The sequence below is a fragment of the Lepidochelys kempii genome, chromosome 23, assembly GCF_965140265.1.
Source record: "Lepidochelys kempii isolate rLepKem1 chromosome 23, rLepKem1.hap2, whole genome shotgun sequence".
NCBI classification, from domain to species: domain Eukaryota; kingdom Metazoa; phylum Chordata; order Testudines; family Cheloniidae; genus Lepidochelys; species Lepidochelys kempii.
The window spans coordinates 13,181,546-13,200,289 of NC_133278.1; the positions used below are offsets into that span (position 1 = coordinate 13,181,546).

Sequence of the window (18,744 nt, forward strand, 5' to 3'; positions counted from 1 at the left end):
GGGGGTTTGTACAATAGAAATACGGGGAGGGGGAGGTCTAGGGAGAAAGGGAGGACAGAAAAGGGTCTGGGGGACCCCACTGCACAGAGAGGATGGGGACAAACACTGGGGGTGCAGTAAGTGCCGTTATTTCAGGGCCAGGGCCAGACGCAGCCTCCCCACACACAGGGGACTGGGGGCTCTGTCTAGGGATGCTGCGGGGAATGGGATTTTGTGGGGTGCGGGGAGGGGCCCAGCTCAGGGCTGGGCGATGAGCCCTGGTGGTCCTGGGGGATTTAACTACCCAGCTGCGGGTTGGGAAAGTGCTAGGCCTAACGCACCCTGCCCAGTGAGGTCCTGGATGGACGGGGGACAACAGCAGGTGTCTGAGAAGGAGGCCATAACTGGGGGTGGCCAGTTTAGACTCGATGGGGACCCCCAGGCAGGAGCTGGCTACGAAGCAGCAGGTGGCAAGTGGGTGGGGTGACCGTGGCTGTGAAATGCCGGGTGCCCAGCCCCAAGGAAAGGGAGCGGGCGGTGCTGGGAATCTGGCTGGGAAGGGGCTAGTTATCGAGTGCCCGGCTCTCCAGTGCTCTTGGCTCCCCGCAGATGCAGGTGGTGCCTTCCCCTTGCTGAGCCCTGCTTCGTCCCTGCTCCCCACTGGCAGCCCTGGGCAGAACCAGCCTGGCTGGGCCAGCGAGTGGGACTCCATCACCCTTCAGGTTCTGCTCCATAGGGAGTCCAATGTGCCCAGCCCAGGGGCAACTCCTCTAGCACATACTGTAGGGGCTCGTGCTCATGGTGTGACAGGTTCAGTCAGAGAGACACCCTTCGGACTGCCACCTGACATGCTGAGATTACCTCTGAGCCGTTTTCCACTGCCACCTTGAGACTCCAGAACCCTGCCTTGTTGATCCAGACACACTAGTCCGCTGCAAACACAGACCCAGGTCTGGTCCACACACCAAAACCTGCTCAGCGGGTCACCTATCTCCAGCACCCAGACACCCAGCGCCCAATGGGATCCAAACCCCAGTTAAACCTATTTTACTCTGTATAAAGCTTATACAGGGTAAACTCATAAATTATCCGCCCTCTATAACACTGATAGAGAGATATGCACAGCTGTTTGCTCCCCCAGGTATTAATCATTTACTCTGGGTTAATTAATAAACAAAAGTGATATTATTAAGTATTAAAAGTAGGATTTAAGTGGTTTCAAGTAATAACAGTAAGTTACCAAGCAAAATAAAACAAAACACGCAAGTCTCATCCTAATGCATTAAGAAACTGAATACAGGTAAATCTCCCCCTTAGAGATGTTCCAAGAAGCTTCTTTCCCAGACTAGACTCCTTCCTAGTCTGAGCCCAATGCTTTCCCCTGGTACAGTCCTTGTTAGTTTTAGTTCAGGTGGTAACTAGGCGATTCCTCATGTCTGGCAGCCCCCTTTGTTCTGTTCCACCCCCTTTTATAGCTTTGGCCAAAGGCGGGACTCCTTTGTCTCTCTCTGGGTTCCCACCCCTCCTTCTAAATGGAAAAGCACCAGGCTTAAGATAGATTCCAGTATCAGCTGACATGGTCACATGTCCCTGTGAGACCTCCTTCTTCATTACCCACAGGCTGGCCCCCATGTCCACAAGAAGGCTTGCAGGTAAATAAACCATCTACAGCCAATTGTCCTAGTCAATGGGGGCCATCAAGATTCTAAACCACCATTAATTGACTTCAGAGTTAACGTCATATTTCGAGTTTTAGATACAAGAATGATACATGCATATAAATAGGATGACCACACTCAGTAGATCATAAGTTTTGTAATGATACCTTCCAAGAGACCTTTTGCTTAAAGAATATTCCAGTTACATTATAGTTACACTCATAAGCATATTTCCATAAACATATGGAGTGCAGTGTCACAGATGGCACTGGGGGTTCAATCCTGGGGAGCTGCTGTCAGGATGGGAGCTGTTTTGGGGTGAGGATTCTCTGAGGCAGGGGTATTTGGGGGCAGGGGGGTTTCTGCTGGCATCTCAGTCCCCCGAGGGGAAGCGGCTCGTCCCCCGGGGAGATTCTCTTCCCTGCACAGCCGGATCCAGACTCCGGGGGGCACAGAGAGACAGCAGGTTAGAGGGACCTGTGTCACCATGGGCCCAAGTCCTGGGGGCAGCAAGGGGCTCAGAAGCGGGGGATCACCTCACCTAGGGCACCTCCCTCGAGCGGCTGTAACAGGCCTCAGCCAGGATCAGCCCCATGATGAGCAGGACCATGGCGCTCAGCGCCAGGCGGGCGATGTTGGCGTAGGTGAAATCCTGGTGTCCCGGGGGGGCTGCTGCAGAGGGAAGGGGAGAGTCACTTGGCAGCTCAGATGGGGAGATCAGCAGCTAGCTCTGCCCCAGGAGTGGAGCCCCCAACACCTCATCCAGCAGGTCCAGCCCAGCCCCCCTCTGGGGGTCTCCCAGGTGCTGCGGCTCTGAGATCTCCCCAGGGCTGGACCCCTCAGGTGAGGCCATGTCCTCCTGCCCCAGGGGGCTGAGCCTCAGCTTCCCTGATGAAGGGGGCTCCCGGGTGGACCAACTGCCCCCGAGCCACCCAGCACCCCAGACCACGCCAGGGGATGGGGACAATCAGAGCCTCAGGGTCTTAGCCCCCCACAGCAGGGAACTACCCCAGCTCCCTGTCCCCATAGGACCCCCTCTGTCCACCCCCACAGGTGCCTCTGCCCCAGCCTGTCTGCTGTGCAGTGAGCCCGTCCCTGGGGTATCTTGGCTACTGCCAAACACAGCCAGGCAGAGCATGTGGAGGGAGGCTGGAACATCACCCGCTGCCCCCCACACTCGGGTGGTGCCCAGGGCCCTGGGGACGAGGGCGCAGCCAGAGGCGGCAGAACATCTATTGGGGGAGGGTCAGGGGGTCCCCTGAGACCCCAGTGTGGGGAGGGGAAGCAAGAACCAAGGAAATGGTGTGGATTGCACTCTCAGCAAATTTGCGGATGATACTAAACTGGGAGGAGTGGTAGATACGCTGGAGGGGAGGGATAGGATACAGAAGGACCTAGACCAATTGGAAGATTGGGCCAAAAGGAATCTGATGAGGTTCAATAAGGATAAGTGCAGGGTCCTGCACTTAGGACGGAAGAACCCAATGCACAGCTACAGACTAGGGACCGAATGGCTAGGCAGCAGTTCTGCAGAAAAGGACCTAGGGGTGACAATGGACGAGAAGCTGGATATGAGTCAGCAGTGTGCCCTTGTTGCCAAGAAGGCCAATGGCATTTTGGGATGTATAAGTAGGGGCATAGCGAGCAGATCGAGGGACGTGATCGTTCCCCTCTATTCGACATTGGTGAGGCCTCATCTGGAGTACTGTGTCCAGTTTTGGGCCCCACACTTCAAGAAGGATGTGGATAAATTGGAGAGAGTCCAGCGAAGGGCAACAAAAATGATGAGGGGACTGGAACACATGAGTTATGAGGAGAGGCTGAGGGAGCTGGGATTGTTTAGCCTGCAGAAGAGAAGAATGAGGGGGGATTTGATAGCTGCTTTCAACTACCTGAAAGGGGGTTCCAAAGAGGATGGCTCTAGACTGTTCTCAATGGTAGCAGATGACAGAACGAGGAGTAATGGTCTCAAGTTGCAGTGGGGGAGGTTTAGATTGGATATTAGGAAAAACTTTTTCACTAAGAGGGTGGTGAAACACTGGAATGCGTTACCTAGGGAGGTGGTAGAATCTCCTTCCTTAGAGGTTTTTAAGGTCAGGCTTGACAAAGCCCTGGCTGGGATGATTTAACTGGGAATTGGTCCTGCTTTGAGCAGGGGGTTGGACTAGATGACCTTCTGGGGTCCCTTCCAACCCTGATATTCTATGATTCTATGATTCTATGATTCTATGAAATTCTCGGTAATGCTCACTGCTATTGCCAGGGGGATGTCATGTGGCCCAATAATGGGGGGTTATTGCCAGAGGACTCTGGGCCCAATTTCACAGCCCAGTCCCCCAGATCCTGTCCCTCCCCTGGGATCCCCCAGCAAATTCTCGGCTGCGATCTGCAGAGCAGGAGGCATAGGAGGAGCTGTGGATCCGGGGTTGCCCCTCCCCCTGATGTCTCAGTCCCACCCACCCCTGGGCACCACGACCTGTTTCCACAGTAATTGCCCCCCACCCCGGACCAGGACCCAACCTCCTCTATGGGTCCCAAGAACGGGAGCAACACGGGGGAACATCCCCCTGGGAAAAGCCCCCTTCTCTGCAGCTCCCCCTGGGGGAAGGGATCTCCCCTCCCTCTGCCCTGAACCTCCTCCGGCTGGGGAACCCCCAAGTGACTCCATCCCGGCTGCACGCCTGGGTGTCCCCTCTGCTGGGCCCAGGGCTCAGGGCAGACCCTGGTTCTGAGCGTCCCATCAGTGCGAAGCCCCGAGGGATCTGGCCGGGTGTGAGGCTGCGATCGGGGACGTGGAGCCGGGCCCCTCACCTGCTACCACCAGCTGCACGGGGTCGCTGGGCTGCGAGGAGACGAAGGGCTCTGACCGGGGCCTGTAGCTGCAGCCGTAGCTCCCTCCGTGCTGCCGGCCCACGGTGGGGATGCGGAACTCGGCCCCGTCCCCAGCAGGGTCCATGTGTCGTGGCGGGTTCAGGTCTCCAGCCTTGTGCAGGAAGAACCTCACGTCCCGGCGCTGCCCCTGACACCGGATGGTGACGTTTGCCCCTGGGGCGGTGACCCCAGTGGGGCTCAGAGAGATGGAGGGTCTGGGTAAACTGGGATCTGCGCACAGGAGACAGGCTGTGAGAGCCAGACCCGGGCACCCACCCAGCCCCGGACTCCCTGGCAGGCCCGAGCCACGGGCAGATCCAGGGCCCCGGGCAGAGATTCTCTCCCAGATCCCAGAGTCCCCCCACCCAGAATCCCGGCCCTGCGAGCTGGGCTCCCGGCCCCACAGATACCGAGCCACGGCTCCCTACTGCTTGGGATCCTCCTATGCCCGTTTGTGGCCCCTGCCTCGTTCACTGCATCTGGCCTGCCCTGGACACACAGCGATTCACGGGCTTGTCTCCAGGGCCCAGCACGACAGGGCCTGAGCCCCACACAGAAAGGGAGTCACCCTGCCAGCCCCCCAGGAGGCAGGGAGGCATCATTATCCCCTTTCTAAACAAGGGGAAACTGAGGCACAGATTCACTTTGTTAGTGAGCTCCCAGGGGCAGGGACTGTTTCTTCATTCTGTGTTTATGTAGTGCCTGGCACAAAGGGGCCCTGAACATGGCAGGGACCCTACATTCTCCCCCAACACAAGGGATCCAGCACTATTGAGGCCAGCATTTGCAGAGGTCTCCACTAACTGTGGGCATCTCGGTTTCTGGCGCTTGGCCTGAGGTCCCCCAAGATTGAGGCCCTTTTGAAGGACACTTTTGAAAATCATGACATGCTCCCATCTCACAGAGTCTGTGGCCGTGCCAGGAGCTGGGCCAGATCTCCTGGGTCCCAGCCCAGCACTGTGTCCACCAAGCCACCACTTCCCCTGCAGCCCCTGCCTCATTCACCTCCGACTGGGGCACTGTCTGGGGCGGGGCCTGGAGAACAGAGCGGAGGGGATCACGGGATTAAATAGCGACTCACGGTTCCTACGCACAAGGGACAGCGTTAAAGTCACCTCCCTGTCCCGAGTCTCCAGGGGCTGCTGCTCCACAGGGGAGGGATAGCTCAGTGGTTTGAGCATTAGCCTGCTAAACCCAAGGTTATGAGTTCAATCCTTGAGGGGGCCATTTTGGAATCTGGGGCAAAAATTGGGGATTTGGTCCTACTTTGAGCAGGGGGTTGGACTAGATACCTCCTGAGGTCCCTTCCAACCCTGATATTCTATGATTCTATGACGGGCATCCCGTCAGGGCTCAGGGCAGAGCCTGGCTCTGAGTGTCCCATCAGCACCGAGCCCCTGTGAGGGTCTGGCTGGGGCTGGGGCTGGGAATGGGGATGCCGAGCCGGGCCCCTCACCTGTCACCACCAGCTCGACGGGGTCGCTGGGGGACGACGCGGCGGCTGACCCCGATCTGCTGTGATAGGAGCAGTTGTATCTCCCCCGGTCCTCCCGGCTCACGTTGCTGATGGGAAACACAGCCTCCAACCCTTTCGGATCCACAGTTTGGAAACGGCGTCCCTCTTTATTCAGCACGAACCGCATGCCCTGGTGCTGCCCCCGACACCAGACAGCCACGGCTCCCCCCAGGGAGACCCCCCCGCTGGGGTTCAGGGAGATGCTGGGTTTGGGGTAGCTGGGCTCTGCAGGGGGAAGCAGACAGGCCGTGAGACAGAGGCCCCGTCCTCACCACGCAGCCTCAGTGGTGGGCCTGGGGACGGGCTCCTGGATGCCTTTCCACAGGGGCCCAGAGTTTCCTCTGAGCCCTGGGCTAACAACATGAGACACGGAGCAACCCCAGCCCCTGGGGGCCCAAAGCTCTGCTCCCTAGCAGGAGACAGGCCAGGCCAGTGTCATGGAGTCCCTGGGCCATGCTCTGGATCTGCTCCCCATGAAGCCAGGCAGGACTCTGGAGAAGTCTCCTTTCTGTGAGCAGCCTGTCTGCAGGACACACAGCTCACACAGCTTCCACCTTCCTGGGTCTGACCTCGGAGCATTCAGCCTCCTCTGCCCCTCCGTGCACTTCCCCCAGCGAATCCGCTCAGGCGGAGTCGTAGGGAAGCCAGAGGGTCCTGCACCCCAACTCCGCAGTCAGACGCGACTCTCAGCCAGCCAGTAAAACAGAGGTTTATTAGATGACAGGAACATGGTCTAAAACAGAGCTTGCAGGTGCAGAGAACGGGACCTCTCAGCTGGGTCCATTTTAGGGGGCAGTGAGCCAGAAAACCACGTCTGCCCTTCACTCCATGTCCCAGCCAACCCCTAACTGAAACTCTCTCCAGCCCCTCCTCCTCTGGGCTTTGTCCCTTTCCCAGTCCAGGAGGGCACCTGATTCCTTTGTTCTCCAGCCCTTTAGCTCTCACCTTGCACTGGTGAAGCAGGGGGGAAGGGACAGGCCATCAGTTGCCAGGAAACAGGGTGTCGGCCATTCTCTGTGTCCAGACCCCTGCACTCAGTTGCCCTATAGGGCTCTGCAATGATCACACACCCTTACCCCAAAACCTAGATACTTAAGAACTGCATAGGGGAAACTGAGGCACCCCCACACCATTCAGAGGAACCATTAAGAACAGACCCACTTCATCACATCTCTCCCCCCTTCGAGATCGAACTGAGCGGGGTCACTTTAGCCGGTGACCTGGGGAAGTTCAAAACCACCAACATTCCCATGGATGCCCCAACATCTCTCTCATTCTTTGGTAGAAGTTACACCAGGCCCTTCCAGTTTCACGCCCTCCCTTAGGTCGGGGGTGGTCGACAGCACTCGCAGGCCGCATGTGGGAAGGTTTATGCGGCCCGTGCCCTTTCGCCACCCCAAAACCTCCGGGGGTCAAACTGGGATTGGGTCTTCTCCCCAACAAGCTGGCCAAACACAGCCACTTGGTTAGAGGACACTTTAACTTTCTTAACAGCTTTCACTTCATCTGAGACCTTCTCAAAGCTCTCCACACTGGATCCTTCAACAGGAAAGTCAGTGGATCCATTCACAACAAAAAATTGATGGCCGTTAGGAACTGAAACTTTCTGGATTAAATAACTTTCACACTCTTCAGTTGCAGTAAACTGCTTGCAAAGACTCCATGAGGATTCCTTTCCCGAGGGGCTTTTCTATGCAACAATTCACCCCTCCCAGAAATTCTGCTCTTACCCTCTTTACCTAGGGCTTGCTCTAGAGGGACACTTTCCTGAGCAACAACAGACTCTTTCTGGGTCTCCCTTACATCCAGAATTACCTCTGGCCCATCCGGCGGATTCCTACACAATCCCCTTTCAGGCAAACTGACAGACTTCCTAGATAACAGGTCAGAAGCCTTCTCCTTCCCTTTGCCACACACAAGTTCAGGAATCTTTTCCTTTTTGCTACAGGTTTCCGCACCCTCAGTAGGTAACACAATCACATCACCTTCATGCTCTCCTTGTGCCCCGGCTAGGATCTCACCCTGATCAGACAGAGTTGCTACACCCTTTCCAACAACACACTAGCAACAGGCAAAATACAAGCACCAGAATTGTCTGGCCTCTGGGATTTTGCATAGACACTAACTGAATGCGACCTAGTTACAGGGCCATTCTCCCGAGCAGACACAAACTTAGGACCATTCCCTTCCTGGGCTTGAGCTGAATCCAGAACCAACTCTGAGACAACTGCACTATCCTCAACCATCACAGGTTGAAAGGCCCCTTCTGTCTGCTCCACAGACAAAGAAGAGCCGGACACACTCTCTCCTTTCCAAGACACCCAGCTTGGGATCTCTTTCCCCTTGTCCCAGCACACAAGGCTGGTCACAGACAACTACTTGGAGATCAGGGTAGCTCCCTCCATAGGCAAGTCACAGGCACATTTCCTTCACTGTCCCAATTCTCCACCCAGGTAATAGGTAGGGTCCAGGGACACTCATCTTCCACTCTCCTCGCCTTCCCACCCTGCTGACTAGACACAGGCATCAGCTCACAACGCTGCCTAGGCTCATCAAAACTTTCCTTACCAAGCACCTTGCCACTCCCCACAGATCCCCTGCCCTGCCTGTGTCTCCCCCCACTCAGCTGGCGTCTCAGCTCCCACTGTGCTCAGCACTGCCCTTGCTGTCCCAGTGGGGATAGGCAGCGAGCTCCCTGCTTTCCTCACTGCATCAGAGCCAGCCTGAGCCCCCCCCCCCCCCCCACAGCCGTGCTCCTGCGAGCAAGGGGGGCGGGGAGCATCTCTCTGTCCCACCCAGCCCCAGAGGTCTGGTGTGATGATGTGACACAGCAGGGAGGGGGGAGTGTTGACCTGGGAATGTGCCCTGGGGATGGGAGACCTGAGAGCCTGTCACCTGAGCCGGGAGGGTAAGGGGGAGATAAGACCTCTCCCCAGGAATGCGGACAGAGGCTGCAGGAGGCGCTTCCTGCAGTAAGTGACTGGGGAACAGTAAAACGAAGGGGGATTGACGGGGACCAGGCGTGCTGAAGATTGAGAGAGACGGTTTCAGGGGGCGGTTAACCCCTGCGAGTGTGTGACCAGAGAGAAGGACTTTTGCAGTAAGAGGGTCCCCCGGGGGATTGCAGCGAGCGGTCCCAGGGGCGGAGGAGTCTGCAGCTCGACCCTGGTAAAGAGGTGGTGACCTCAAGAAGGACTGGCACACGAGGGGTTTTTCCTGGAAACCGTGGGAAGCTGCCCGGCCTGCGAGTGGCCAGCAGAGAGATGTACGCTAAACGCCTTAAGAGCGACCTGGTAGAGCTGTGCAGGCAGAGGGGGCTGCGCACTGGGAGGTCCACCAAGGAACAGCTGATTGCTCAGTTGGAGGAGAGGGATCGCTTGGATGACCCGATCCCTGTCCCGGAGGGAAGCTGCCCGGTGGACGCAGCGTGGGCCCTGGGGCCTGACCGGGCTGGGAGGGGTCAGACTGCTGCCGAGGACATCCCAAGACCCTTCCTACCTATGCCTGGGGGAGGGGTTGGGGGAAGACCGGTGAATACTGAGGGCACCCTGACCCCGGCAGCCAGCAGGGGATCCTCCCGGCGGAGCTCCCCATCCCTGGAGCGGATACGGCTGGAATGGGAGAGGGAGATAAAAATGAGGGAGATGGAGGATCATGAAAAACAATGTCAACATGAGCAGGAGGAGAAGGAGTGGGAACTTCAGGAGAAGGAGCGGGAACGTCAGGAGAAGGAGCGGGAGCACCAGGAGAAGGAGCGGGAATGTCAGGAGAAGGAGCGGGAGCGTCAGGAGAAGGGGAGGCAACGTAGGCATGAGCAGGAGGAGAAGGAGAAACGAAGACAGCATGAACTGGAGCTGGCCAGGCTGAGGAGCAGTGGGGCCCCAGCTGCGGTGAGTGCGGGGGGACCCAAGACTGCAAGGAGCTTTGATAAGTGCTTCCTGGCCCAGCGGAAGGAGGGGGAGGACATAGATAGCTTCCTGACGGCCTTTGAGAATGCCTGTGAGATGCACAGGGTTGACCCTGCAGACAGGCTCCAGTTCCTCACCCCCTTACTGGACCCCAAAGCCGTGGAGGTGTACAGCCGAATGACAGGGGCGGAGGCAGGGGACTATGAACTGTTCAAACAGGCCCTGCTCCTTGAGTTTGGGCTGACCCCCGAGATGTACCGGAGAAGGTTCCGGAATCAACGTAAAACGCCTGAGGTCACCTACCTACAACTGGCCAACCGGATGCAGGGGTATGCCCGCAAGTGGACAGCTGGGGCCCAAGCTAGAGAGGACCTGCTTGACCTAATCGTACTGGAGCAACTGTATGAACAGTGCCCTTCCGACCTGAGGCTGTGGTGGGTGGACAAAAAGCTAGAGAACCCCCAGCACGCAGGGCAGCTGGCCGACGAGTTTGTGAACAGTCGGTCAGGGGGTAGGCGGGAGGAGTCCCAAAGGAACAGCTCCCCCCCCCCCCCAATGCAGACAGAGAGTCACCCTGGGATCTCCCAGCAGGGAAATATGGAGAGCCCCCTCCAAAGGGGAACGCCTGGCGTCGGGCCCCTCCGACCCGCTCAAGGGGACCAACGTGACCTGAGCTGCTATCACTGTGGCCAGAGAGGCCACGTATGGACCCAGTGCCCCAGGCTCAGGGACAAACTGAGCAGACCCAACCTACCCAGGGTTAACTGGGTAGGGACCCAGCTGGACGAGGGGCAGACGACCCAGGCAAGGGGGGTTGCCAGTTTACCACCTGCTCAAGAGGGAAGAGTACCCCAGGCCAGCTCCGCCAGAGGGCTGGATGCTCTGGACTCAGGGTTCTCGGTTTACAGGGTGGGCGTGGGGCTGTCCCTCTGGAGAGAGTGCCTTGTACCCCTGGAGGTGGATGGGAGGAAGGTCAATGGATACTGGGATACGGGCGTGGAGGTGACGCTGGCCCGGCCCGAGGTGGTGACCCCAGATCGGGTGGTGCCCAACACCTATCTGACCCTGACAGGGGTGGGCAGGACCCCATTTAAAGTGCCCGTGGCAAGGGTACACCTGAAATGGGGGGTCAAGGAGGGCCCCAAGGATGTGGGGGTACACCACCATTTGCCCACTGAGGTTTTGATGGGGGGAGACCTAGAGGACTGGCCAAGCAAGCCCCAGACCGCCCTGGTTGTGACCCGTAGCCAGAGCCGGCGAGGGGCACTGCACCCTGACCTCGGGGAGGGTATCACACCGGAGGCGCAGGACCCTACCCTGGTGGGGAGGGAGCGCCGAGGGGCACGGCTCAGAGAGGCTGAGGCCTCAGACCCGGCCAATGAGGGGGATCCGGGCCCCATCCCTTCCCCAGCCGCTGAGTTCCAGGCCGAGTTGAGGAAAGATCCCTCCTTGCAGAAGCTCAGGGACCTGGCCGACCTCAGGGTGGTACGGACCATGAGGAGAGGCTGCCAGGAGAGGTTCCTGTGGGAGAAGGGGTTTCTGTACCGAGAATGGGCTCCCACAAGGGAAGTAGAGTCCTGTGGGATCAGGAGGCAGCTGGTGGTCCCCCAGAAGTATCGCCGCAAGCTCCTGTACCTGGCCCACGACATCCCCCTCGCAGGGCACCAGGGAATCCGGCGCACCCGGCAGAGGTTGCTACAGAACTTTTACTGGCCCGGGGTCTTTACCACGGTCCGGCAGTATTGCCGATCCTGCGACCCCTGTCAGAGGGTGAGGAAGGCCCTGGACAAGGGGAAAGCGGCTTTGAGACCTTTGCCCATCATAGAGGAGCCTTTCCAGAAGGTGGCCATGGACATCGTGGGGCCTTTCAGCAAGATGACCCGGTCGGGGAAGAAATACATTCTGGTGGTGGTAGATTTCGCCACCCGCTACCCCGAGGCAGTGCCCTTACCTTCCATTGAAGCAGACACCGTGGCCGATGCGCTCCTGACCATTTTCAGCCGAGTGGGTTCCCCAAGGAAGTCTTGACAGACCAAGGCTCCAACTTCATGTCGGCCCTGCTCTGGTGCTTGTGGGAGAAATGTGGGGTCCGGCATGACTGGGCCTCAGCTTATCACCCCCAGTCCAATGGGCTGGTGGAGAGGTTTAACGGGACGCTAAAGATGATGCTGAAAACCTTTATGAACCAGCACCCGCAGGATTGGGACAAGTACTTACCGCACCTGCTGTTCGCGTACAGGGAGGTGCCCCAGGAGTCTACCGGATTTTCGCCTTTCGAACTGTTATATGGAAGGAGGGTAAGGAGCCCCCTGGACCTGATGAGAGATGAGTGGGAGGGGAAGGCCACTCCCAACGGAGAGTCAGTGGTGGAGTATGGCCTGATCTTCCGAGAGAGACTCGCTGAGACGCGCCCCACTTTAGCGCCATAGCCATCCCCATCACTGAGCTATGCAAGAAGGGGAAGCCAGACAAGGTGGTCTGGACCGAGCAGTGCCAGGAGGCTTTCCAGGCGCTGAAGAAGGCTCTGGTCAGTGGCCCAGTTCTGGCAAATCCAGACTTTGACAAGCCCTTTGTGGTGTTCACCGACGCCTCAGACACGGGACTGGGGGCGGTATTAATGCAGGAGGATTAAAAGGGGGAGAGACACCCCATCGTGTACCTGAGCAAGAAGTTGCTACCCCGGGAGCAACACTACGCGGCCATCGAGAAGGAGTGCCTGGCCATGGTGTGGGCCCTCAAGAAACTAGAGCCCTATCTCTTCGGGCGACACTTCACCGTCTACACCGACCACTCTCCCCTGACCTGGCTGCACCAGATGAAAGGAGCCAACGCCAAGCTCCTGAGGTGGAGCCTGCTCCTGCAGGATTACGACATGGACGTGGTCCACGTGAAGGGAAGGGCCAACCTGATAGCGGATGTGCTGTCCCGGAGAGGGGGCCCCGAACTTCCCCAGGTCACTGGTCACAGTGACCCACCTCAGTTCAGTCTGGAAGGGGGGAGAGATGTGACGATGTGACTCAGCAGGGAGGGGGGAGTGTTGACCTGGGAATGTGCCCTGGGGATGGGAGACCTGAGAGCCTGTCACCTGAGCCAGGAGGGGGAGGGGGAGGTAACACATCTGCCCAGGAATGTGAACAGAGGCTGCAGGAGGGAACCTGCTGGGGGCGGTTAGTTTTCAGTTTGGGGCTTGGTGGAGGAATGCAGGGAACTCCACGGCTGCTCCCCCAGAAGGACTTGACTGAGGGGTCCTGGGTGTACCCACAAGCTCTGTTTTGGACTGTGTTCCTGTTGTCCAATAAACCTTCTGTTTTACTGGCTGGCTGAGAGTCTCAGTGAATCCCAGGAAGAGGGGTGCAGGGCCTGGACTCCCCCACACTCCGTGACAACTGGTTACAGGCAGGCAGGAAGCCTAAGCCTAGCTGCTCCTCCCCCCTGCCAGCCAGGTCATCTGCATTTTCACTGACCATTTCCCTCTCCACCAATTGGTTCCCTGGATTCAAATTCAAACCCTTGGCAGTTACAGGAGCAGGGCCTGGATCCTGTCCCAAAGAGACACAGTCACCCCACAACAGGGTCTCGCAGCTGGTGTCCTGGAGCACCCCAACGACCAGCCAGCCCCACCCCTCCTGGGTCTGCACAGGGATCTGGGCCATAGGCAGGGCAAGGGGCTTTGTCCCTGGGACCCTAATCCCAGCTCACGCAGCCCCTCAGCATCTGAGGCTGCACCACCCGGGGCCTGACAACAGTTCTCTTTGTCCCAGGATCTCACCACCCCAGAAATGTCTCCCCATTGACCATCACCTTCTGCTCCCACTGGGGGCCCGAGGGGCCTGGCCCCAGGAAACTCCACACAGACATATAGGTTGGGGTCAGGAGTGGGAGCCTGTCCACCTCCCCACCCATCTGGCTGACGGAGTCGATGGCCTTGGGACCCAGCAAGGGAGCTAGACACCGGGGCTTCTCCGCAGGGTCCCCCTAGTTCAAATCTCCAGCCTGCTCAAAGGCAGTGAGGTGGCATCCACATCCCTCCCCTCCTTAACCAGGGGCAGCAATTTCGTCTCGAGGTTCCCTGCGGAACTGGCCCCCCCGGGGTCTATCCCCACTCACCCCTGGGGGGTCCCCTAGGCCTCTCTGCTCCCCCACCGCCAGTTCATGCTTCTGCTGCTTCTGCAGCTCTTTCTCGGGCTCTCGCTGTCTCTCACAGTCCTCTGGCTCTCTCGGACTCAGCTCCAATCCCGTCCATCTCCGATCCCCCCGATGGGGAACCCGATCGTGAAGACCCTTGTCTGGTCGGGGACAGGAGTCTTGGGGATGCCTGGCTCCCACTCCAGCTGCTCCCAGATCCTGCGATAGCCCCATTTGGGGTCAGGAATCTGTCCCTTAGAGCGGTCATCCTCCTCCAGCTCCACGATTAACTGTGCTTTGGTGAACTTTCCAATGCTCAACCCTCTCTTTCTGCACAGGATTATAATGTCCTTCTTAAGGAGACGGTGACAGGCCATCACTCCGCTCTTCCCAAGTTGTTGTGGACTCACAGGCCTGGGTGCTCTCAGCTCCCCACAGTTTCCAGGGAGAACCCTCGTGTGCCAGCCCTTCTCGAGGTCACCACCTCTTTGCCAGGGTCGAGCTGCAGACTCCTCTGCCCCTGGGACCGCTCGCTGCAATCCCCAGGGGAACCCTGTTACTGCACAGTCCTTCCCACTGGTCACACACTCCCAGGGGTTAACTGCCCCCCGGAACCGTCTCTCTCTGAATCTTCAGCACGCCTGGTCCTCGTCAATCCCCCTTCGTTTTACTACTCCCCAGTCACTTACTGCAGGAAGTGCCATCTATGGGGTGCAGTAGATCCCACCGCTAACACCAGTTGTCACGGAGTCCCTGGGTGAAGATCTGGAACTGCTCCCCATGAAGCCAGTCAGGACTCTGGGGCAGTCACCTTTCTGTGAGCATCCCGTCTGCAGGACACACAGCTCACACAGCTTCCACCTTCGTGGCTCTGACCTCGGAGCATTCAGCATCCTCTGCCCCTCCGTGCGCTTCCCACAGCGAGTCCGCTCAGGCGGGGTCCTGGGGAAGCCAGAGGGTCCTGCCCCCCAACTCCGCAGTCAGACGTGACTCTCAGCCAGCCAGTAAAACAGAGGTTTATTAAACGACAGGAACATGGTCTAAAACAGAGCTTGTAGGTGCAGAGAACGGGACCCCTCAGCTGGGTCCATTTTGGGGGGCAGTGAGCCAGACAACCATGTCTGCCCTTCACTCCATGTCCCAGCCAGCCCCAAACTGAAACTCCCTCCAGCCCCTTCTCCTTCTCTGGGCTTTGTCCCTTTCCCGGGCCAGGAGGGCACCTGATTCCTTTGTTCTCCAACCCTTTAGCTCTCACCTTGCAGGGGGGAAGGGGCCAGGCCATAAATTGCCAGGAAACAGGGTGTTGGCCCTTCTCTGTGTCCAGACCCCTGCACAAACCTGCCCTCTAGGGCTCTGCAATGATCACACACCCTTACCTCATCACCTAGATACTGAAGAACTGCATGGGGAAACTGAGGCACCCCCACACTATTCAGAGGAAACATTAAGAACAGTCCCACTTCATCACAGCCAGTCTCCAGGGTCCATTCACTCTCTGGCTTCTCTACTGGGAGGGCTGGGAGCCAGGTTCTCTCCCCAGATCTGGGAAGGGAGTGGGGTGACAGCAGGAGGGATGGGGTCCAGGAATCCTGGGTTCTGTGCACTGCACCACCCCTGACTTGTAGGGGACTGTACAAGTCTCTACTTCACACTGAGGTTTATAACCTTCAGCTCCGCCCGTCACCCCCTAACTGATATGTTGGCTGGGAAAGGCCCCCCCTGCTCTGCAGCTCCCCGGCCGGGCGTCCTCTCTGCTAGGCCCAGGGCTTTAAGCAGAAAGAACTTCATGCCCGGGTACCGACCCTCACAGCGGATGGTGATGCTTCCCCCAAGCCTCACCACCGTGCTGGGCCAGACGGTGGGCGTGAGAAATTCTCGCCCTGCTTTCAACAAGAAACAGGAGTTAAACAAGGGAGACACCCCACCCCTGCCTCCCTCCCGCCCCAGTTCAGTTCATCTGTCACTCAGCCTCTCTGGGAGTCTGTCCCCTACCAGGCATGGCGCTGCCTGCCCATGGGGAAAGGGGGTTCACCCATACATAGCTCAGGACCCGGCTGCATGAGAGATCACCTGTCCCCCCGGCCCCACCTAAGGCCAGCCAGGGAGTCTGACCAGTGGCCCCCTACAGCTCTGCCCCCCGCCTCGGGGTTGGAAATAGAGTCTGTGACCGGCGGGAGTCACACAAGACCCACCCTCCCCCAGGCCTTGGGAACAGGGAGCTGTGAGTGCAGGGTAGGAAGAGGTTGGGGGTAGATCTCGGGGCAGGGGTGGATCTCAGGGGCTTCTCCCCCATGGCTGCTCTGACCGGGAACCTTTCGGTTCCCTGAGGGGATCTAGAGCCCACGGACGAGCCCTGTTAGTGTTTGTATGAGCTGAAATAAATCCAGGTGTCCCCCCGCGGATCCTCACAGCCTGGGCGGGGCAGAACTTTGAACCAGTGAATGGTTCAAATCCTGGCTTCTTTGTCAGAGTCTGGGAGCCAGATTCGGCTCCTAGTTACTCCATGGGGTCGGGGCACAGGAGAGCTGTGACGGGTCTTCACAGGGCGAGTTTGGGTTGTGTCTTGGGGAAGGTTCAGGGCTCGATTCCTCTTTTCCCCACCCCACGCATCCCCTCCCCCATCCTTCATGTTACCACCCTCCCCACAGACTGATACTCACCTCCCCATGCCCCGCTGTGCCCCGCCAGCCAGCAGCCTGGAGAGAAAAGTGGTGTTAAGGGGTCACATCCCAGAGCAACTGGATCCTACACCCTGGTCTCAGATCCCCACCATGGCCACACACCCTGGTCTCAGATCCCCCCGCCCCGCATGGCCACACAGCCTGGCTGTCTCCGATACTCACTGAGGAGGATGACGGTGAGAGCAGACGCCATGATGGGGCAGCGGGGGGCCCCCCAGTGCTGCCACCAACACCCCAGGGTCCAGCTCCACCCAGCCTGAGGCCCGAGTGCGAGCGGAATGAGGAACTGCGCCGGGGGCTGCAGCCCCAGGAAGCCCGTGATGCGCTCGGCCCCTTTCTTCCCCATCAGCTGGTTTCTCTGCAATCTCCAGACCAAATCTACCACGGTCAGAGCAAAGCCAGCTCCCTGCAACGCCCAGCAAACCACATCCCCGCCTGCAGCTGGGCTCCCAGACCCACAGACACCACGCCTCAGCTCCCTCGTTCTTGGGACCCTGTAAACCCTGAGATTCCCCACGACTGGGGCCACCCCACAAGGAAGGACACTTTTGAAAACTGCGACGAACTCCCATCACACAGAGTCCAGTCTCTAAGGTCCATTCATTCCCTGGGTTCTTTGCTGGGAGGGCTGGGAGCCAACCCTCACAGCGGATGGTGACGCTTCCCCCGAGAGCCACCACCCTGCTGGGGCTCACCCAGATGGTGGGTTTGAGAAATTCTCACCCTGCTATCGACAAGAGACAGGAGTTAAACAGGGGAGACACAGCCCCCCGCTTCCCCTCCACCCCAATTCAGTCCATCCCTCGTCCAGCCTCTCTGGGAGTCTGTCCCCTACCCGGGTTGGCACTGCCTGTCCATGGGGCTCGGGCGCAGGGGGTTCACCCATACGTAACTCAAAACCCAGCTGCATGAGAGATCACCTGCCCCGCCCCACCCCACCTGAGGCCAGCCAGGGAGCCTGACCAGTGGGCCCCTTGCAGCTCTGCCCCCCGCCCCGGGGTTGGAAATAGAGTCTGTGACCGGCAGGAGTCACACAAGACCCACCTTTCCCCAGGCCTTGGGAACGGGGGGCTGTGAGTGCAGGGGAGGGAGCTCTTGGGGGTGGATCTGGGGGGTTCTCCCCACGGCTGCACTGACCGTGAACGTGTCGGTTTCCCCTGCAGGAACAGAACCAGCGTCTGTCAGGGCGGGGGAAGGGGCTGAAACACCGACACAGGGATCGCCCCCCACTCTCTGCAACCAGTGATGGATCAGCCACTGGGCCTATGGGGCCTGTGTGCCCAGGGGCCCTGGCCAAGTGGGGCCCCCTGGAGCCAGGGGCGGCTCTACCAATTTTGCCACCCCAAGCAGTCGCTGCCGAATTGCCACCGAGCCCAGAAGAGCGGCGGAGCTGCTGCCCTCACTCCCCACTGGGCCCCTGGGCCGGGGTGTGGGGACAGAGGTTCTCCGGTCTTGGGGCCGTAGCTGGGGGGTGTCACGGAGTCCCCGGGCGATGCTCTGGAACTGCTCCCTACGAAGCCAGGCAGGACTCTGGGGAAGTCTCCTCTCTGGGAGCAGCCTGTCTGCAGGACACACAGCTCACCCGGCTCCACCTTCCTGGGTCTGACCTCGGAGCATTCAGCCTCCTCTGCCCCTCCGTGCGCTTCCCACAGCGAGTCTGCCCACGCGGGGTCCTCTGGACTTTGTCCCTTTTGGGGCCAGGAGGACACCAGATTCCTTTATTCTCCAACCCTTTAGCTCTCACCTTGCAGGGGGGAAGGGCCAGGCCCTCAGGTGCCAGGAAACAGGGTGTCGGCCATTCTCTGTGTCCAGACCCCTGCACACACCTGCCCTCTAGGGCTCTGCAAGCATCATACACCCTTATCCCACCCCCTAGATACTTAAGAACTGCACAGGGGAAACTGAGGCGCCCCCACACTATTCAGAGGAAACATTAAGAACTGTAAAAAGAAAAGGAGTACTTGTGGCACCTTAGAGACTAACCAATTTATTAGAGCATAAGCTTT

At 58.7% G+C, this 18,744-nt stretch overlaps 1 protein-coding gene across 2 annotated transcripts; it reads right to left on the reverse strand.

Moving 5' to 3' along the window:
• Nucleotides 1-1,204: 1,204 nt before the first annotated feature.
• LOC140902244 (osteoclast-associated immunoglobulin-like receptor) lies at nucleotides 1,205-17,000 on the reverse strand. 2 transcript variants are annotated; one of them, XM_073322137.1, is made up of 5 exons: nucleotides 16,901-17,000; nucleotides 16,718-16,753; nucleotides 5,965-6,249; nucleotides 4,449-4,739; nucleotides 1,205-2,309 (listed from the first exon to the last, which is right to left on the reverse strand). In XM_073322137.1, exons 1-5 carry the CDS (start codon nucleotides 16,929-16,931, stop codon nucleotides 2,179-2,181), a joined length of 774 nt encoding a protein of 257 aa, XP_073178238.1. In that variant the 5' UTR covers nucleotides 16,932-17,000; the 3' UTR covers nucleotides 1,205-2,178. The 2 variants fall into 2 exon arrangements, with proteins under 2 accessions (XP_073178238.1, XP_073178237.1); XM_073322136.1 differs by lacking the exons at nucleotides 16,718-16,753; nucleotides 16,901-17,000 and adding an exon at nucleotides 11,884-12,113.
• Nucleotides 17,001-18,744: the final 1,744 nt, after the last annotated feature.